Source organism: Pyrgilauda ruficollis, unplaced genomic scaffold, assembly GCF_017590135.1.
Source record: "Pyrgilauda ruficollis isolate IOZ18807 unplaced genomic scaffold, ASM1759013v1 scaffold19, whole genome shotgun sequence".
In the NCBI taxonomy this organism is placed as follows: domain Eukaryota; kingdom Metazoa; phylum Chordata; class Aves; order Passeriformes; family Passeridae; genus Pyrgilauda; species Pyrgilauda ruficollis.
In genome coordinates this window covers 4341250-4364083 of record NW_024518095.1, presented here as the reverse complement: position 1 = coordinate 4364083, position 22834 = coordinate 4341250, and the positions used below count along the sequence as shown (strand labels likewise).

The 22834-nt window shown below is 42.3% G+C and overlaps 1 protein-coding gene across 2 annotated transcripts in view; it reads right to left on the bottom strand.

Annotated features, from left to right (window-relative positions):
• Positions 1-22649, bottom strand: part of TBC1D30 (TBC1 domain family member 30) — a 50857-nt gene extending 28208 nt beyond the window's left edge. For both annotated transcript variants that reach the window (XM_041465654.1, XM_041465655.1), the window contains exons 1-2: positions 21657-22649; positions 19172-19336 (exon numbers count right to left, since the gene is read on the bottom strand). In XM_041465654.1, coding sequence (XP_041321588.1) covers positions 19172-19336; positions 21657-21915 — 424 coding nt within the window. In that variant the 5' untranslated portion in view covers positions 21916-22649. The remainder of the gene's footprint in view (positions 1-19171; positions 19337-21656) is intronic.
• Between the last annotated feature and the right edge of the window lie 185 nt (positions 22650-22834).

Below are 22834 nucleotides of genomic sequence, written 5' to 3'. Positions count from 1 at the left end.
CGGCCGGGCCCCGCCGGGGCTGCCGCAGCGGCGGCCGGAGAGGCGCATCTGCCTCGGGCCGGGGCCGCCGCCGGGCGCTGCCCCCCGCGCCTACCCGCGGCCCTCATCGCCCGCCGGCCGCCTCCTCCTCTCCGAGCCGACCCCGAGGCCCCGGCAGCTCCCCCCGCCCCGCTAAGCCGCTTACGGGGCGGCAGCCGCAGCCTCGCCCGGCCGGAGCGGGTACCTGGCTCCAAGGTGCACAGCAGGCGCGGCGCGGTCCGGGAGATGCAGCTGCGCTTCTTGAGCACATTGCTGAGGATGGTGCCCACGCCGCCGCCCGAGCTCTGCCGCTTCAGGCATCGCCCCCCGCGCCGCAGCGAGCCCGTGAGCCTGTCCTGCCGCATGGTGCCCGGGGCTCGCCCTAGGGCGGCGGGCTGGGGGGCATGGCGTGCGGGGACCCGCACTGCAGACAGCGAAGTGCGAGTGCCGGAGAGAAGAGGGAGGACAAGGAGAGGAGAAAGACAAAAAGGGGAAAGGGAAAAAAAAAAAAAATGCTGTTCCCGCCCACAATCCTAGCATCACTGCCTGAATAAACCAGCAGCCTCTCCTCCTCCTGCTCCAGCACCACCTGGAATGCAGAGGGCGAGGGGAGCAGCAGCTCTGCTTAGAAATAAAGGGAGCCCCGGCGGCAGCGGTGGGGCTCAGCTGTGCCAAAGGGCTTCAGGACAGCTGCACAAGCCCCGGGCTGCACGGAGAGCACCCGACACGGGCAACGCGGACACGGCGCGCTTGACGCCTGTTCACAGGCGGCAATACTGACATTTCTCCCGAGAATGAAACGAGCTAAAAATCCGCCAGTCTTCCCATGTGGTACTCGGGCCTGCAGCTGGACATATATAGATAATCCTGCTGCCTTTTTCAAAAAGCTGTCCTGGGAAGGAATCTGACTAGCACTACCAGACCACGGAGCAGAGGGAGAGCAAAGAGTTTAACAGCACGTCAGTGCCAGGGCAGCCTGGGGTCTGCTCAGCGACAGCCCCAGCAGCAGCACAAGCAAGCATTTCAAGCATGCTGCACAGTTTCTGTTTTTCACTCTCCAGCAAAGAGACCTGAACATCCTCTGCATGAACCGCAACAATCCTCAGCTAAAATAACAGCTTTTCTGTGAATCTACATTGCAACTGCACTTACAAGTAATATGCCATGCACCAAGTAGTCAAAAGAAGCTATTCAAAAGCACTTTATTGGATGCATTTTCCAGTGCTATTTGGCCTAAGAGCATCTTAAAAGGGTTTCAGAGATTCTCAGACTAGTGGTTTGATTGACAAGAAGGAAAAGCATTTGAAATAATGATAACTTTTATAACCTAAACCACTCAGCATTTTTGTGGAAGGAGAGCAGATTTATCACACCACATTAGTCAGCCTCAAAGGCCAAACTACCAGAAGTCTCAGTCTATCTGCCAACAACTGCAGCCTTGAAACATTTTGCTCCTTTATTAAAAAGATCAGTCACATTATGAAAAGAGAAAACTGGCAACAGATAAGCAGCAAAGCTAATTATATAAAAGACACATAGTATAAAACACAGAATCAAGCCTCTTTTTAAAATCAGTTATAACTATTTTTAGAAATCACTGTTAAGCTTTCAGAGAAGTGTGATTTTGATCATGCCTCTTTAAATATCTGCTTGAGTTTTGGAGAAAAGTCACTACATTTGAGCTGTTAGCTTGCACTCTGAATAGATAATTAAGTCTGTGTGTCGGTGGTTCTTTTTTTAACAAAGGTGACACTTCCCTACTGATGTAGATGATGCAAATCACTTTATTTCAGTGCCAGCTGGAGATGATGATTTAGTGGTTAAAGCATCAAATTTGAAATCAATTTGTCTCCCTAGGTGTACAGATTGTACCAATGGGACTAAAACAGCAACATTTAAATACACAAATAGCCATATTATCTCTGTACTATTATTCTCCTCTTGCTTGAGCACCTTTTGCAAATAGCACCACATCGTTCTTGGATCATTTCAAGACTGACTAATCCAACACCACACGCTGTTGCCCAAAGTCTCGGAAGCCATAACCAAAGTTTCAGAAACCACTCATTATCCAGACAGTGAGAATCAGACATCGCACTAAACTGCGTTACCTCCAATTCTTAAACAATTAGAAACCAGGTCTAAGAAAGATATCAATATTTAGCTGATGAAGATAACCAGCTCTCAAAATGAGAATTCAGTATTCCCATCATTGCTATTTCTCCTACTTGTCATCTTGTCTCTGCAAGAAAACTGGAAACAATCAGGACAATCATACTGTGACTAGGCACAGAGATACTTCCAAGCATACCATTAAGAAGCTTTCCCGCACGCCAATTAATACGATGTTATTCTGAAGGAAAAAGTGCAAAAATCGAACTTCAGGAGACAAAATGAAGAAGCCAAGCCATACTAATAGGTCTGATGACTCACTGGATCATTAGTATTATGTGAATTTTAGATGCAGGGATAAGTCTCCCATTAAGCATAAATGTACACATCTTCAGGGCTAGAACCTACCTTCTAGAAAAGTGGCACTGGGTTTTAATCACTGATCAGGAAAAGCCTCTAATCTGCCTGTGGCAGGACATGTCGACCACCATGCATCTAGTTTGATCCACCAGTGCATGGAAGTCTGGTCATGTCCACAAGCCCTCATCTGCATTTACTGACATGTCAGATGACATTCAGAAAGGATTTTGAGGGGAAAAAAATTCAAAACGCTTGGCTAGGCAAGATATTCCATCTCCACTATTTTGTAATAATCAACGTAAGACTTTGCTTTATTTCCTCCTTCTGTAGTTTGTGTATTCCCCCCAACACAACAGAGTCACTTACTGAAAAACCTTACCTCCTCATCTGGTACCTCAGTCTTACCACCATCTGCCACACATGCCATTTTAAGGCCAGAATTAAGAATACTATGTGTATTCTTGTTCCTTTGTTGCAACCAAACTTAGGATGGTCAGTCCCAAGATCAACGCCAGGTTTTGACCAATTTACCTTAAACCTCTCCATTCCTTAGCCCACTTGTGTCTGCACTGGGACAATGAGGTAAAACACAGGCTGCCAGAAAGGGACAATGAGTACAAACAGATGGGACAGCAACAGGAACAGAAGGACAGGCAGCAGAAATGGGGCCACAGAGCAATCTACTTTTAAAGAATCTATTTGTTTGCATGGAGCTTTAACTGCCCAAGCTCAGGATTACTAGAAGACACAATTCACCACTTCTCTTCTGATGTGTGCTAAGAAGACTGAATGTAATTAAAAGATAAAAATGGTAAGATATCTTCAGCTGGATCACTGTATCTCATGAACTCCGCATCCTCCCCTTTATTTCACAGAAATTGTAGAGACCTCTCTTAATTCTGATTTGCATCACATCATCCCAGTAAAACAGTCAAAGTCTGGGAAGAAAGCTTATTTGCCACAATTCTCAACACCAATGTCAGCAAAAATACTTAAAATGACATGTACCCATGAAAAAATATAGTAGATATATTGTATAGTAATACTGTAATATGATTCGTCCAGGAGGATTTTGGAAATTACACTTAAATATCAGCACTACAGCAGCTGAGGACACAGCAAATATCAAAAAGAAATATATATCAATAGGATGAGGGAGAAAAATGTATTGCAGCCACAAGGGAAAGCCTGTTATATTGACCAAATCATAGGGTCACTGCCTGCTAAGCCCCAGAGCTCAATATACTACTTTAAAGAGCCCAAAAAATTTATCCAGAAAATGTAACCCTATTACCACAGGGTTTCAAATAGCTCTACAGAAGTTAGCAAATAAACCAACATCTGTTTTGACACGTATTGTAGTTCACTGTGAGGCTCAAAAGAAAAAAATATTTCACTTTCAAATGACGGTATACAAGAGAAAACAAATGGAATGAAATATGTCCACATTAGAGACAAGAAAAGGTAAGCCAGTCTGAGATTCTCCCAGAAGGCAAAACTATTTTAAATACATTTAGCCCATTAAACCATCTCCACCACTGGGGCACAAAATTCCTATCCTACCCAGTTCTATGCATGTTCTATTATTAAACATCCCCTCTGAAAAAACAGCCCTGCTTCCTTCTGCCTGATCCTAAAAGCCTAAAAACAAGCACAACCCACCTGGAGCTTCACACTCCTCCAACGCACAAGATGGAGCCACCTCTGACAGCTTGAAAAGAGGTCTCTGGCTCGTTGGGTCCTTGACACCACAGGGGCACAGGAGCTACAACAGTGCTACAGCATGAACACAAAAGTTCCCCTGAATACAAAAGCCTGAGGTGACACAGCCCAGCACTCCTCCCACTTGAGTCTGCAAGGGGAGCATCCCCCCCTGCAGCACCCACCCTGCTCTGTCCACAGCCCCTGGGACTGATGTGCTGCCTCAGAGTGCAGGGAGTGCACGCTGTGATCCATCAGCTACCTGCACCTACCGTGTGGACCACCGGGCACAGAGCCTGAGGCACTGTTTTGTGTATCTGTTTGCATCACTGCTGCAGGAGCACCTAACAAGGGAGCCTATGGAGAAATTTGTGTTTTGCAGAAGGAGAAACATGATTATGGACTAACAGATTCAGTTCTGCCATCAAGCTGGTTTCTGCTGCCAGACAAGTAATCCAGGGTTGTCTTTACTGCACAAAGGATGGTTCCAGAAAAAAATACAAAACCAAATTTTTGCTACTGTATTTGTGCCTAGAGAAGGTTAATTCTAGACACTTGTTGAAAGCAGGAAAAACGGCTCAGGAAAATGGTGCAGCATGTTCACACATCACAGTCTCATCAAGAGAGCCGTAATATTTTAAACCTTTTCATTGCATTACTCATCATTTGTATGACTGTACACAAATGTCACAAAAGAGGTCAAGAGCTGGCTATGTTAGATATCACAGACAAAAGCTGCAGAGCCAATCCTTGTCTACAAAGGTATTCAGCACAGATATAAACTACACAATGGACAGGAAATAACATCTATGATTTCCAGGAACAGACAACACAATTTATATGATTTAGTCTAAGGAAGCATGCAGCTAGTCAAACGTTTCCTCTTCCTTTAGACTTCAGGCACATAACCTCATTACTTATTTCCCCCTTCCAAAACTGAGAGCATGGTGATTACACTTTAATATAGCCTTCTTTTTAAGGAAGCACTAAAACAGCACACATTGTTCTTGCTGAGCTTATGACAGAGGAGCTAGGGAATTCTCTTGTTTATAGGTAAGTTATGTGAAAAATAATATTGCTTGCATGTTTTTTAGCCATATCTACTGAGGGCTAATCTAGAGACAATAATTTAAATAGTACTGCTTAGTATGGTATATATCTTTCAACAGGAAATGAATCTACAAGTCTGTAACTCACGTAAGATGCTCACAACTGCATATGCACTGCATGATCCTTCAGCCATCACAATCAGGATTCAGCCACAAGAACTTCAGACTGAAGATTCTTTGTTTGGATCTTTAGTTGTGGAATTTTTTACCTAATTCTTCCTTTTCCTCCCACACACATTATCCACTCCTCCCTTCTGTACTACACACGTGCATACACTAGGAGAGGACTGATGAGAGCAGAAGTTCCCTTCAATAGGGCTAGCATCCCCTGCCCTCAAGTGCAGGTTATAATTTATTCTTTGGGAATGATGGACAGTTACATCTAGTAAGTGTACTTTCAAGTTGAATAATAGTCATATTGCTTCTTGAAATTTCTGGCAGATACATTCTGAGAAGTATGCCAAAGTTTTCCAGCATTAGTGAAAGCAGTTGAAAATACAATACATCTGGAAATCAACTGTGAAAGCAGTTTAGAGCACAATGGCATGGAGCTGCAATGACCAGTTTCCCATCTAGGGAGGCACCACATTCCTAGGCAGTGAATCAGTGCAGGTAAGGCTGACTGCAGTCCCTCAATCCCTTGGATGTTCATAGAGTAGCACAAGATGCTTATGCAACTGGATCACATAGGTGAGTATATGAAAGCCTTCAAAAGCATTGCAGGTGGCTAAAACAGACATACAGATGTGCCTGTAATCCCCCTGAACCTACTCATAACCTCTTTCCATTTGTAGATACATAACTGTACTATATAATATCTATATAGTACCAGAGCTACAGGCAGCAACAGCAGAACTGCATAAACCTATCTCCCAGATCTGTACTTGATCCAGTAGAGCAAAAAGCTCCTGTTTTCCCTGAGTTCTTCAAAAAACCCTTCAGCAGTAAGCCAGAAGATTTTCTTAAACCTGTCTACAACATAATCACATCAAACTAACACTAAATATATTAATATTCAAATGCTTTACTTCACAAATTATTAACTCTCCTATGTCACCATCTCACACCACACCAGCTTGTATTCTGTAGTGTCTGGAGTTCCTAAGTCAAAATAGTTTTGAGAACAGAAGAATTTAAATTTGCAGATAATTCACTTGCTGAGCACACAAGTGACAGCAACTAATGCCAATGGGTTAGGTGCAAAGGGTGGTTTATTTCACTCCAGGCACATCACTGGGAATGGACTGTTCCCAGAACTTAAAAGGAGAGAATTAAAAGAATTCGAAAAAAGTAGAATCTGACTCATGTTTTTTAAACATCATGCAGCACAGATCACAGGCACTTCAACTATTTCAGGAAAAAGACCAAAAATCATACTGACATTACAAAACGGATATGATGTGGAAACTTTTAACATATGGTTCAATAGCTACACTGAAAGAACAAGGCAGAGATTTAACTCAGAACTATCTATGGGGGGAACAAAAAGGAACTTAGACTAATTTTGCTTGATCACAAGACAGCAGTTAGTCCACCTTACTATGCCAATAATAGAGGACAACAAAGTTACACAACTGAGTATGCCTGATTTACTATTAAAGCTATCTGTATTCACTGCAGTGCCTATAAATCCTGACTCTGGGCTTCAGCACTGTTGCTAAAGGTACTGCACAAGTACAGCATAACCTCAGACTGCCTGAGAAAGAAAGAAGACAAAACACATTAGCAGACAGAGAAGTACAGGTCAACAGCCAGATGATATTGAAAAGCAATAGTGGACATAGCTCTTAACATAAGAGCTGCTACTGTTTCTATGGCCTTCATGGCAGAGATGAGCTCCAAGGGACACACCATGAGTGCATAAGGTCAATGAGAGTGCTAAGAGATCAGGTTTTAATCATCAACATGCTCAATATGGTGAAACATCCATAAAAAAAAAGTCAGCATGAGGGGAAATTGAAAATGTACTTGTTTAAAAACACATGTGGGATGGAGGTAGGAGGCAGAAGCCAAGCTTGTATACTAAGTAAGAAATTATAAGGATGGGACAACAGAGAAAAAAGTCGGTTGTGAAGAGTTTTGGATATGAAAGCAACAAGAGGAAGACAGACTAGATCTACAATGACCATGAGGAAAGCACACACACTTGCATTCATGAAAACACATGTACAAACACTGACACAGGTGATTAATCCAACCCTGAATTCCACTTTATGTTTAATTCTTTGTTTATAGATATGTTGTCTTCAAAAAGGAGAAAAGCACACCCAACAAAAAAAGGAGCTTGCAGAAGCTTCCAAATGCTGTGTTCCACATGCTTCTAACAAGCTCTTAATCAGAGAAAAATTATAGATAAGTGGATAGGTATTTTGATGTTGTAAAATTGGCTGTGTGTCTGTAATTCAACAATAGCATCTAGATTTCTTATTATATTTTTTTAAATTTTGTTCAAATGCATAAATAAACTCTGAAGTTATAATTGTCACTTGAGGAACAGTGATGAAGAAAAAAGGAGGGGGAGAATCAATCTATATTACTTATTGCCTTCACATGCCAACTATAGCAGTAAAGCAATAGTAGATAGTTGTATCTTGTGAGCAAGCTAAAAGATGTGTCATGCAAGCACAGTTAAAGTAACAATATATTTTAACTGCTGCAGTAACCAGCAACATAAAGTCCAAAGTTAACAACTGGAATAAAAGTTATAGCAATGCTTACATGGCCGATAAAATATAGAGACAACACCTTTTAAATTAAATATGAAGTAATGAATGAAAGTGAGGCTTAGGAGAGCAAATGACCTTCTTTTTGTCAGAAATTATTTGTATCTACAAAAGAAATTCAAAACATTATTTACGTAAGGCATATATTAAGAAGATAAACTGTTGAAGAGGCCTATGTAATAAAATATTGCTGAAAAGTATGATTATAAAAGTTAAGAAATGTTTCCTAACCTTGCTAAACAATATGAAGTAAATGCATGTCTTGGCCAGTACTCACACTCCAGAATCCTGCTTAAATGCTACATGGTAATTTAAAAAAATAAGTAATCAACTCAGCAGAAAAATGAATGCAATACATGAAAAAAAGAATTCTGACAGGTGTGATTTGTAGTTATGCTCAAGATGATATTGCAGAAAAATGGAGGTCATAGCAGGTCCCAGATCTAAAATTGAACTTCTCTTTCTTTATTAGAATCTGATTATTTGCTTAGCACCTAGCATACAAATTGAATTTTATAGTGTGAATCACCAGCTTCATTGATCTGAACTGCTATTACTGATCAGAAACAGCAGGATTTTTATCTGCCCAGCATAAAGAAAAAAAGGAAAATGATCCTATATCTCCAAGACAAGATTTATCCACAAACAGAACACTTGGAAAGATTTTAGATTAAAAATTAATTGCCAAAGTTAAAAAAAGTATTAATGGCAAAATCTCTTTGCTTTGGGTCAGGAATTATTATGGAAATGGACCACATTTATACATCAAAGTTTTTATACATTGATTCATAGTTATTTGCAATAATGCTAAGGACATGCAGTAAAGACTAAGTTCAGCTCATGGAAGGCTTTCATTAGACATGTAGCAAAGAGCCAGGCTGTCCTGCACTGCCCAAGGATAAGAGTCCAGCTTCCAGCATGGATCCTCTCTCCCAGCACACATGGCCTCCACAGGAACAGGAACATGACCCTTTCTGGACAGGGGAATGGTGCTGACTCCTGGAGAAGCTCATAAAAGCACCACAGAGCTCTTGGAACCACAAACCTTGATCAGACAATAGCAAGGCCTGCACCACCACTCCAGGTTTTTGATCATGTATGCATTGGTTCCCATTTGTAGATGCCACTAGCTCCATAAAGAAAGTTCTGCATGTACGTGAAGCTATTGCAACTCCAAGTCCTCCAGAACAGCTAATCCTCTTCCTCTCCCAAGTGGGCTGTAGCTTCACAGAGCACATTCTCCAAGTGCTGGAAATAGAAGAAGCTAGCAAAGCAAAGGAACCTCAAATCACCACCTCCACTTTCCAAAAAAATACACGTTAGCCATTTAAGCAAGTTTGACACAGAGTTTTTTAATGAAGTTTGTGAGATGAAGAGGAGAAAATAGTTATCAGTTCCAACAACACTACTACTCAAAGATTTTAGACTCAGCAGCTAAATGACAAAACTTCAGTTCATAGCTTACGCTTACAGGGCAAGTTCATCGAATTGGATGTGTTTAGGATTAATCAAAGGCTCATTTAGTACTGAAGCCTAGAGCCATTAAAATTGATTTTGAGCATGTTCACCACCACACAAGCACGAGTTTTTGGCTAACAGCAAAGCTCTGACTATTTACATACCACTGCATAGCTCAAGACAACTCACATCATTTCTTTAAACACGGGCTTCTTCCGCCAGCCTTCAAGTATTCTTGTCTCATTAAGTTTGTTTTTCAGAGTCTCATACCATCTATTTGTCCAGTGATATGTAGTTTATCCAGCTCAATAGGTACCTGACTTCTAGACCTCTCTAGATACTACTACAAATATCATTAATATTTAGCTCTTCAGATTAATATACATTAAAAAAAATCTGTACATTGATTACCTCCCCACTCTGACTTCCTTTAGTTTCACTGTATAATTATTTTTCCTTCAGGATTTAAGGTCCAATAGCTATTTCTGCCAATGAGCATTGGATAAGACTAGAAATTAGCAATAATGTGTTGGGAAAAAACACCAAAACCCAAACAAACAACAAAAACCACACAAACACACACACAAAAATAGAATATTAGCTATTAATGATGCCTAATCCAGCCCAAGAACCAAAAACTGTTCATGGTCTGTATTTGGCCATATGTATTGTATGGATGGGAAAGAAAACATGTTGATCAGGTTCTGTGATTTTAGGAAGTTACCAATAATTTATAGGGAACTAAATTTAGAAGCTGTTTCACTGCTGACAAAACATAGCAAGAAGGTTCCAAATTTTACTAAGATAAATTATAGGCTTGTAAGTAAGATGATTTAAGGTGGACATGGAACACAGACTTGACTTCTCTGGTAAATTTCAAGGGTATGTGAGGAGCACTCATTTACTGCTCAGTAAATCAGATTCAGGTTATTAACAGCTTCAAGGAGAAAAATATTTTAAAAATTTGAGATTCATATTTAACTCTTCCTTCAGAGCTGCTCCAGTGCAGAATTATAACCAGGACTATTGATCCAAACAGACTAAGTTCCACAGCCCACTTTTCTAGCATCTTGTTTTTAAAGCTATGTCAAAGCTGCAGAAACATAGCTGCTGGCACTGCCTGATGCTCCATAAATCAGTCTATTCCTAGCACTAATTATCCCAAGCAGCTGTTATCCTCCATTTGATCTTCAGTATCCAGGAAATCTTTTCTTCAAAGGCTAATGCGACCAAAGAATGTTTAGCATGTACCATTTGGAGATAAAATACATCTGTGTTACTTAAAGGCAATAGACTCTGTTGGGTATTTTCACTGAAGCCCCATTAATCCTCCTATAAGTTCACAATGTTTGGTGTTGGTTTTTTGTTGGTTTATTTTTTTTTTAGAAGAGAGCATTTCAGTAGAAAAAAGAACAGCATCGTTTCCTGTACAGAACTGTAACCTCCAGCAGAATAAAAGAAAAGCAGTGCTCAGCTAGACAAGTGTGAAAGACTATGCATACAATCTAAGAGAACTTTTTCTCTCAGGCTGCTTCCACATCCAAAAGCTTGTCAGAAAAAGATTAAAGACTGAAATGATATGATACTATGGTTATGCAGCTCACACAGCCACCCCTGCTGTGAGCTTATACACACAAACCCTTACATTTTGATTGTCCAACATTTGCCACAGATGCTGTGACTCTCACTACCTGCAGGTATTGGAGCAGATCTACCATCAGTTCAGAACTGTAAAGTTTTGTCAAATATGAATGTACTCAGGCTCATTTCTCACACATCACTGCTTCCCCCGTGGCCTTTGGCACCACTGGTTGTGGAGCCAGCTTCCTTGCAAATTGCCAGTTAGTGCAATGAACTCCTAGGCTATAGCCTGGGTGCTGATAACGCCTCGCAGCAAAGCACAGGAACACTTTAGCACACAGACACGCAGGCTGAGCCCTTTGCTCAGCTGGGCCCTGCACCCCTCTCCTGTTCCCACGGCCAACACTTGCCCTGCCCCAGGGCAGACATGCAGCTGCTGGGCTGCAGCAGGATGAGCTGTTTCACACTCTTCCTGAACCTATGTGGAAATTGGCACTTCATCTCATTTAATCACAATAATGCCTGGGTGACTGAATAAAAGCTTTTCCAGTTTTTCAGGGAGCTATTAGACTAACAAACTTTACCGTTGATCAGGTATCCATCTGAATAGCTGCAAATAAGCAGAGGGAACAGCAGTGCCTGCCAGTTATTTCTACTGTCATGACTGACTGACAGGGACTACAGACAGAGAACAGGCTGTTCTGACTTGGTTGTCTCCAAACAGTAGCATCCTTCCTGCAGCATGCCTCCTCAATTTGAGCTAATCAAATCCCACCTTCCAAAGTCACTGCAGTACCAGAGAAATAAGAGATCACTGGTTTGAGAGCCACTTTTTCCAGGCAAATTAGTACAGAAATACTACAAGTATTGCTTGATAAGCAATCCAAAAAGCTCCACACACAATCTGTTGCATTAATCCCGATTTCTAATAGTAAGGAAGTATTTTATATAACAGGCACTCTCTAATACATCAACTTCTCATGGCACAGCTGTTATGAAAAGTGTAATTCAGTGGAGTCAAAATTCTACATGCATTACAAAGCTAATCCTGTGAGGTTAACTGTGACTTTGCAACAGCAACAGGATTACTGTTATATAGAAATATATGGAGAAGCAGCTAAGCAGTTAGCCTCCAAGTTGTATGCATACCCAAAATAAACACAACCTCCAGCGTAGCACTAACTCAACCAATTTCATTGTTGTCACACTTTGTCAGCTAGCACGCTGACAAAGGATAGTTACAACATCCTACAGCAAATGCTGCAGGACAAGAATTTGATCGTGACTCTGTGATCTGTACATCCCTATACCAAACAATCTGCATTTTCTGTTGCAAACCAGGCCTAGATTAAGCAGCCAGATTATTGCTTACAGGATTATTTACTGAATTTACTGTTCAGTTCCATGATAAACAATGAAATACTTATTCTGCAAAATATTATTCTATGTTGTAACCACATCCAGCTGTTACTACCCCATCAAGTTTCTACATCATTAAAAAAATACTGCTGAACTATTTATTAGGGAGGAAGGGAGAAAGGGAGGGAGGAAAGAAATAGAACTATTTATAGTTAGATAGTCAGTGGCTGATTCTCTCACCATCTCAGGTGGCCATTGCAGGGTGCACCTTTTATTTTAGAGGCTGAGGCAACTACAGGACACATCTACACAACACACTTCAGACAGGCCAATTTAGCCACTACACCTTCACCCCAGATGTCTGCCATCTCCCAGGGCAAGCATTCAAAGTGGGGTGAGATGGAAGGCTGCAGGAGCATGGCTATTCATTTCACAGGACCCACAGCTTATACAGAAGTGGGACACCACAGCTGGTTGACCAGGGTCTCCCAGGTCTCACCGCATTGCTATGAGTGAAGGGTATGTCTCAGAGCAGCCACCTGTTTCTGTGTGAAGCACATTTGGGGCCAAGTTTGATGCTCAACAGGCAGAAGTGAACAGGCAACTGAAGGCTCTCTCTTCTCAGAGACAAATGCCCTGAGGTCAGCTGCTCATCTTGCTCAGCTTCCACCTAGCCCTGGACCCCCAGCATTTCCCTTTCTAAGGAAAATCTCACCCCTCCAGACACAGCAGCTCACTGAACTGGAAAATGACTGGCAGCAGTGAGCCAGAAGGCAGCACCCTCCTCAAGGACACAATGATCTCTTAGGCAGCAGGCTCCACACTGTCCCCAGGAATTCAACAGCAGCAGAGACCCCAGCTCTGAGTACAGCCAATTCCCCAATAACAGTAGCAGTAGAATGACACTTAAAAGAAAAAAGTGCCAGTCAGGTGTAGTCTTATCCCCTGTGTTGATACTGAGCACAGCCCAGAGTCACTTGAAACAGACTCCCAGGGCTTTTAACAAAGGTTATCTTGCCTCTGTCTCCTGACATTAGTTGAAGCAGCCACCAAGAGAGTTTGCTTAGTTAAATCCTGAAGAATACTGCTGAAGGAGCCCATGATAAAAGCCATTTTCAAGAATTGCTCAAATTTTAGCCAATTATGAGATGGTATTCTGAGGAAGCTGAGAAGTCCTTTTAGTAGACATAAGACACTTCAGTGGTGCGAGTTAGGGACAAAGTAGTTAGGAAAGTACGTGACACAGGAAAGTAAGTATTCATATAACGTTACCCTACAGACTCAGAAGGAAAACATATGGCTTAGGAATGCATGTGGGCTCCTCAGCTCCCTAACAGCCTTGCAATCCCAGGCTGAGCAGCCAGGGAGTGAGCTGCAGAGATGGCTTGCTGAATGTTCCCAAGAGGATCTCTGTAATATAGTTGGTTGAAACCACTTTAATGGAAAGGTCTGACATAAAATATCAGTTTGTGGAAAGCAAAGTCCTTCACATCAAAATTTCATCTTTGACAAAAATAGATTCCCAAATGCTAAAAGCATGATTTTGACTCTTTTTAGGATTAAACATCTTATCATCTTACTTGAAAATAGCTCATTACATAATATGAAATTAAAAAGGCATCTGAACAAAGCATTTTAGTTTGAAATGCAAACTTTCAGAATTTTGCTTCATAAGCAATTGACTCTTGTGAGTGGGTGTTTTATTTCATGCTGGAACAAGATATTTTAGTTACTGTATCCTTAAAGCAGAATTTCCCTCAAAAGTGAGGATTCCATGTTCTAATATAACACTCCAAACACTCAGTTCTTGTCACCTTTTGAATCTGATATTCTGCGGTGACACAGACCACAAGAACTTCTCAGCTGATATATGACCAAATTAGACAGCAAATCCAGCCTCTTTCTTTCACAGAAAAAGGAAAGAAAAAAAATTATCTTTTCAACACCAGAAAAGTAAAGAAACTTCACCTTAGGAGTTAAGAAACTGAAATTAGCCTCAAAGTGGCCTTTGAGAGGTATCAAATCTGCACAATCACACAATTTACCAGGTTTGTAGGAAACTGACTGCACAGTTTGCCAATTTAGAATTGATATTACAGCTTTGTTTTTATAGCAAGAGAAGATAGCAGTCAATTTAAATATTTTTACTTATCCTGACAAGGGCTTCTGTTGACTCACACACCAGTCAGCATTCTGGGGCTAGCACAGATCATCCTGAGGAGGTGGCTGGAGACAGTGCCCTGGGTGGTCTCTCCCCCCAGGGTTTACCAACGTTACTGAACGTCAAGTGATCAAAGATGTCAAAATTCATTATTTGCAAGATCATACTCTGTGTTCACATCCCATCAGCAGCACAATTACACTTTAAATCTGGGTACTACATTGATAGCTTTCTAGAGAATAGCTCTAGAGAGAATATCCTATGAGAGGGATGGGACACAGTGCTACACCAGAACTTTACTGACCTGCTGCTCTGTTAAAGTACTCCCCAAGAACCAGCATCCTGGCTGTGCTGCTCAAAGACCAGTTCCAAGACGATATTCTCATCAAAAGAAAGTAACCGTGGAATTCACTGCCTAAAAACTCCTCGGGATTGTTCTGTTAGTGATTATTGCCAGTCTGTGTTCCACACAGCTGTTATTATGTTTGACAACACTCAAACTCTCTCCTAGTCTAACTAACAGATACTCTAAATACACAGTCTAATTTATACCAGCAAATACTAAACATGACACACACCTCGTATTGAAACATTTCCTAATGCCCTGATGCACAGCAATGAAGATTGCGGAAGGTTTGCAGTTCTTCTCCTCCAAGCCTAATGTTAAAAGAAAAGTAATCCTTCTTAGCCCAGGCTCCAACTGCAATTTAATAAGCTTTCAGATTTTCCACAATCTTTGCTGGCTGAAGCTGAAAAAAAGTATGTTAGTCAAATGGCATTTAATATTATATTCATCACTATACGTGGCTCTTTTGAAGAGCTCTTCTGTAATATTTTCCAAAATTACACAATTTATTAATAATGCTGGGTAACAGTGAACAAGTCAGTTCAGAGCACACTTAGATCTAAAGCTATTTTGCCTTGTGCATGCCCATCCCAAGGGACCAGCAGGCGAACTTCACCATCCAGACCAAAAGAACTGCTACCCAGTGGCCCAGTGCAGCTGATGGACCAAGCACACAGCTACCATGCCCACTGAGCCAAGCTCCAGCATCACTAAATACAGGTTATCTCCTTTTCTAACTGCTCCATTACCTCACTCTTGGCAAACCAGCATGACACAGAACAGATCAGAAAATCCTAACCAGTGCCCAGCCCACCTCCACTAAACTGCCAGAGCAGCAATATTCACTGAGCAATTCAAGTCTTCATAAGAAATAAAAAAATTAAACCAGAGCAATTGGGGTGGTCCAGGTTAAAGCATATTTATACAACTGCAACAGCACATCAAACAGTACAGGGAAGTGAGTGGGAAGAGACAGATGAGTCACGGGCAAAATTTGATATGCATGCATTATTACATATGTACATAAGTACTTGCCCCATGTTGCAAGACACCTGACCCAGAATGAAATCAATCATGAAATCACAGAAATTGAGTAGACTTACAACTCAGCCTTCTAGCAGGAAACTGTTCATGCTCAGGGGACATATAGGGGACAAATCTGTGCCCAGATGATGCCAGTTCATGCTGCCTTTCTGTCCAATTAGCACTCTGAGGCATAACCCCCTGAATTTCTGTAGTTGGATTCCAAAACATTCAGTTCATTTAGTCAGGAGCTTCTGAATAGCTTTGACAACCATGTAGGAATTAATGACCTCAGTTATAACTAAAAAGCTATTTGTCACTGTTTTCAATCTATTTCACATAAGGAAACTAATATTTCCTTTGAGAGTAACATTTATTTGACAATCTGATTCTAAACCTTTTCATCCAATTCTTGCCTGACCACATTTCTAAAGCATTTCCCTTCATGTTTAAGGATGGTTGATGGCTTATCATCCTTATCAAAACCAGAGATACACCTCTAGTTCTGCACAAAATAAAATATTCTGTCTCCCTCTACTGGCTCTGCATTAAATCAAACCAGAAAAAAAAAAAAACCCAAAAGCTAGAAAGCAAATGTTTATTGTTGTCTTAGAAAATTCTATACGGAAGCAATGCTCAAATAACAGAAGATTAATACTTTAACCATAGCTTCTAAACAAGTATCACAAGAAAGTATACTAAGGATCTTTCTGAACACAGCATGATGCCCATTTAAAGTTATTACAGTTACACAGCACCACCATAGCGACACAGCTATGACAGAGAAATTAATTCTATAGCTGGGAAATTTTCTACTAAAATTATTTCTTCATTAAAAATACAAGAGAATATGAACAAACTCTCTGTTTCTGTAACTTCAGCTTATTTTGAATCAGATTTAAGCATTCCTGCTTGCTTCCAGCCAGACTGACTTACAATTAAGCTGGATGTTTCTACTTCTAAATAAATTATAGATAATACATGGTTTTGGTTTGGGTTGTTTGTTGGTGGACTTTTGGGTTTGCTTTAATGAAAACCAATCACGATTTGTGATTGAAGGAACTTCTGGTTTGCAATTTGATCAGTCAAAATATATTTAGTAATGAAAGCAAGCTGTCAATATATAAAACACAAGGGATGTCTTTCATGTACTCTTTAGATGACAGCTGCAAAACCTCATTGTTTTTTACTGAATTCTGCTTGCCTCAAATGATGTAATTAAGTGCATAAAGCACTCTGCTTGTTTCTAATATGGACTGAAATATTTCATAGTGCTTCCGGACAAACATATATCTTTTCTTACCCCAAATAAGTCACAATCACAAGAGTAAGAGAAACAAGTACCATGTCTGCCACGAGGCCATCACTGTGATTTCTTTCTTACTAATTTTCTTCATTGGAGAATTTATTTAAATTTGGGTTAAAAAAGGATTATTAAAATGAAACTCTTCATTCATATATCTTACAAATCAGAAGTACTGCATGGTGTACTGATTTTATCACATATTCTACAGAAGAATTTATCATTCCTTTAATAGTCATGAACATTCGTGTGTCCAACCAAAATGCATTTGACTCTGCAGTGAATTTTATTTCCTATGGTAATACCTTTTGAATGCAAAACAAGCATCACCTTCTAAGGACAAGGGTCGGCAGCACAATGAGAAACACAGTAAGTTATGAAGCTCTCCCTGGCAACTGTTCCTCCACATTTACTCTACCCACTCTGGAGTTCAAGTGCTGCAGGTGCTGTGCTGGCTCTTGGTGGCCCCGAAGCACAAGCAAGTCAGATGTGGGCTCCCAAAGCTTCAAAGGGGGCCAGGCCTCCTCTGTGCATGCAGCAGAGACCAAGAGCCAGCACAGGTGACTGAGGAGTCAATGGCTCCCTGTGTGAGCTGCAAAACTCACAGATCCTCAACTTTCAGACAATGCACACAGTTTTGAGCATAGAGTTTTTTTAACAGTTTTTTTCTATCTGTAGAATCATCATAAAAATTATGCCAGAAAACAAGAGATCAAATTTATTAGCCCTGTAATTTCCGAACTAACTGAAATTCCCACTAGGAGTTAATTTGTCAAGCAGTAATCAAAAAGGGTCAGACAGAATTTCCATCTTTTCATGAAACAGTATTTGTTTGCAATTGGTCTGTATAGATTGCTTAATGGTAGCATTCAAACAGCTGAATGTGAACTCGAGGTTAATTGAAAACTACAGTTCTACCTCTACACAGACATTCCACTATGTGGGGAAAAAAAAAACATTCAGAATTACAGTCAAATCCTCTAAATATGTAGAGGATTTAAGCAGTCTCATTTAAAAGCAGACTATATTATATGTTTCCATACTGGTGGCATGGAGGCCTTGGTCATCAAGCTGACGTTAAGAAAGGAGTTTTTGAGAAGAAATATGCCCACATAGATGGCAGCCAAGAACTTTCATGCCAGGTTTAAGTAAAACAAAGGAATGATTTTAAATGCTTAAAAATTAAGTTTCACATTAATACACAAGCTCTTACCTTGACTACATTAGCACATGTCACTACAGTAAAATTATTTTATTATAATCTTTACATGCACCTCAAAGCTCCTACAGACATTTTTATGAAAAGACCATGCTTTATTTACCGTACCTGAACATTTCTGTACCTGTCATGCTGCATGTTAATGAAAAAATAAGACAGAACATTAGGTTATTTTCACACTTCCTTTCCAAAGGCATAATTTCTATTTATTCTTACATATGAGGTTACATGAAGTTTTACTTTAGAAGAACTACCAAAAAGCACTTCAGTCTATTTTAAGATGACAACCTTGCCAAGTCAAATAAAAAGGTTTTACTGTGCAGGAAAAAAAAGGCTAAACAATTAAAGAACAACATTTCCTCTCTTTCCCATGCAATCTCTCAGAAACCCTCAAAACACTGATACTGATAAAGGGCTTTGAGGGAAGTAGGTTTGCTTTTACTAATACTCTTCACCTTGGATCAACTTGGTAGGAAGGAGTTACACAGAATTAACAGCTGAGGCTACAGCAGCTTACCCAGCTGAGCTAGTTGAACTTTGCCTGTTTCCAGGTACTACTGACATCATTAGGAGCCAATCATAACTAAGGAATAGCACAGCCTGGCCTCTTGACTTTAAATTGAGTGTGAGGGCTTAAACGAAACACTGCCCTCATTAATGAAACAAACTATTTACACTAGTACACAGAAAGTACTTACAACGTTTCTGGGAAACTGCCTGTAAACAAGCTGTGACAATGTCGCAGTTCTTCTGCACTTTTTGCACAAGCCTGTCTTTCTGCTTCAGAAGACGGAGCAACTTTGCTGATTGAACGGAAATTCTGTAATTCAGTTCTCGTTTTATAGTTGTTAATTCATCAACATCTGCCAACAAGCAGAGAAAACAACTTCAGTACATGCCAAAAGATTCACAAACAGCTTATTGTAGTTGACACGCAAAGGCACTTGCCCCACAGACATTTACAAATACAAGCTTTCTATAAATGACATGTTCTATTGACTGGGGTAATTCCCAGTTATAAACACTTTCAGAATCTGAGCCAAAGTCTTTAATTTTCTTTTAAACAAAAGTATTTTGATATATTACACAGAGTATCAATCTTAACAAATGTACTGTTATAAACTTCTAAGAACGTGACAGACATAGACAGAATATATTGATAATAGTGCAACCAGGGGATACATTTTAAATACAGTACCTTCCAGAAGCTGCCTGGACAAGATATACATTTGTAACAGACACGAGAACATGTTCAAGCAGCTGCCTGCAAAGCTACAAATGCAACTTCAGAATAAGCTCTAAGTGGGAAATTCTTTCCACTAAGATGCAACTAGATGACTTCTGTCATGGCCTCAGTTATCTCCACCGGCCAATTATAGTGCCACAAGACCCCTCCAGTTCATCAAAATGTCTCAGCTTAGTTCTAATATTTCTATTGTCCCCCCATGAGGTGAGTTTCAGGACCAGAAGAGGGAGTTGTTGGGAGATGTCTAAAGTCCATTCATTTTCTGAGTCCTCTGCTCTGTTCCCAGATGCTCCCCCCACCAGTGCAATCCTGGGTCTTGCCTATCACATGCTGACCTCTTCAGCTCCTCCCTGTAACAGCCTGGTACAGCTTGCCACCAGCATCTATACAGCTGCCTGCTCCCTGCAGCTAACTTTTCAAACTATCACTTTCAGTGCAACCCCTGATGCTGGAAAGAAAAAAAAATCAATCCAAAAAAAAAATCAATCCAAAAAAATCCATTCTTCAGTAACCTGATCTAATGACAAAAATATATACGCATCCAGGAAAAGCTACTATCAGTGGGATGGTAAACAGCTCAGTTCATGTGGCAAAGCTTTTTCAACAGTTCTGGAGAGCTTAAAGCGAAGGACAAATTAGGCTGAAATGACCATCAACCATGGGCTAGTGAAAATTCTGATTTCAAGGATGGGGGAGCCACTGAAAAAACAATTCTGTATTTTACAGCCACTGTGCTCTTTCAGCACCTGCTGCTCAGATGCAATTCCTAAATTCCCAACCACCTGTATAAGGCAAAGTAATTTAAAACTAGATCTACGGATTTGGAAAAAAAAAAAAAAACACCAGAAAAAAAAAGTTGTAAAAAGTTGCATTTGTACTAATTTGTACAGTCACCACTGGAGCTGTCTGGTGAGTTTTACTCTTTTCCACTTGTGCCGCTTTGCTGTGCCAGTCAAAAAACCAGTAACTTGGCAGCAAAACTAATGAGTTGAAACACCACAAAACATATTTCTGAACAAGAAAATTTCCTGTTGAGTCGCAGGTTGCCAAAGGACACACAGAAGAACTTGAGCTACATCCTAGTAACATCAGAAGGCGTGTCATCTCATTAAGAAGCCAAACACGGAAGCAGATAGCTGTTTGTACAGCTCTGAAAACCAGGCATATTTAGTCACCTCTTGGGTTTTTCCTCATCAAAAGCAAAAGTGATTAAACATCAGGAGACAAGAGGCCTTTGTTCTCTTTTCCTCTTCATTGGATCAACTTGGAGTTGCACGTCTCAGTCTTTCACAAACATGCACTGTTGAGGCTACCTAACTTTCACAAGAATTCTTTGAAAATTTCATTTAGATTCTGATTGACTCCAGCATTTACATTTTTAATTACACTCCTTTATTTATTTGTTTTTTAGGAAGACATGTCGACCTCCAAATAAGCTTTATTTAGTTTATGACCAGTAGAACTAAAAGGCTCTGAGAAAAACTCTTACGATACTGTATGTGTAGCATCTCTAGTAGATTCAGAAAGTAAGGACTGAGTGAAAAAAAAGAGGAGGAAAGAAAGAACAGAAAGAAGAGAAAAAGAAAGAAAAGAAAGAAACTGGACATTTATTCATTACTGTAAGTGGGGAAAAGCCCCAAACTCGCAGAAACACAAAAGCTTAGGCAGGCTGTCACAGAAACTAGTAGCAGACGACCCTAATTCGGCTCCTAGGGCACCTGAAACAAAAGAGGGGCGAATAGCACAGGAGGCCATAGTCTAAAGGAGCTCTCAGCTAACAGCACGTAGGAAGCTTCTGGGAGCCAGGGCCATGCAGAAAGCCTGGAAATGGACATATATATACAGACACGTGCGCGCAGGCACGGGGGCACCTTCGGGCAGGACTCCCCTGCAGGCACAGAGGAAAAGCGAGGCGGCAGGGGCGGGGCGGGCTGTACCTTTCAGCCGCAGGTACTTGACCTGGCTCGGCCGCTGCTGCAGCTCCCGGAGGGCGCGGGAGCGGGCGCTGCCCGAGGGGCCGGCCGCCTCGGCGGCGCTGTACAGCTCGGTGAGCAGCCCGCTCACCAGCGACGAGGTGCGGCTGGACCGGCCGCTGCCGGGACCCGCTTCGTCCTCGTCCTCCTCCTCCTCCTCCTCGGCCAGGCTGTCGGCGCTGCTGCCCGCCCTGCCGCCCGCGCCGGCCTCCGCCGCATCCATCTTCCGCGCCGCCACTGCCGCCGCCGCGTTCCGGGCTCGGCGCGTCCCACGGTCACCCGCCGGGGAGGGGCGGGCAGGGGAAGGGGAAGAGGCCGGAGAGCCCAGGCAGGAGCACCCGCCCGGCTCCGCTCCCTCCCCGCGCTCCGTGGTAGAGGCCGGGGCGGGGGCGCTGCACCTGCCGGGGGCGGGGACCTCGCTCCGCCTCGGGGCGGCGACACCGGGCGCGGTACCGTGCGCTGTGCGGCTGCCACGGAGGTGACCGCCGGCCTGCCGGCCGTCCCGCTCCTGCTCCTCCGCTGGAGGGGCGGCCCGGTTTTGCCAGCAGTTCAGTACCTGTGCTGTGGCCGGTCCCGTGACACCGCCTGCAACCCGGAGCGGATGGCGGGGTCCGCACGGCCGCCAGAGCCGGGCTCTGGCTGCGGCACCGGTGGCGGTGCAGGGAGAGCCGGCCACACGGGTAACAGCCGCGACTAACTCAGGTCAGGAATGGACAGAATCACAGAAAGGGTAAGGCTGAGTGCTCCAGCCTCCCTGCTCAGGCAGGGTCATCCCAGAGCACATTGCACAGGGCTGCGTCCAGCCCGTTCTTGAATATCTGCGGTGAGGGAGACTCCACAACCTCTCTGGGCAACCTGTTCCAGTGCACAGTCACCAGCACAGTAAAGAAGTTCTTCCTCATGTTCAGGTGGAACTTCCTGTACATCAGTCTCTGCCTGTTGCTTGGCTGAGTCTCTCGCGCTATTGCTTGGCTGAGATGACCGCTGTTCTGCCCAGAGGAGCCGGCTGTATCCTTTCGGCACGCCTCCCGCGGATGTTTACCTCCCCTCGGCAGCGAGCGCGGCGGTCACGCCTGCGAAGCGCCTCCGCACGCGGCCGGGGGCGGGGCTTGGGGCGGGGCCGCGGCTGCCGCCCGGGCCAC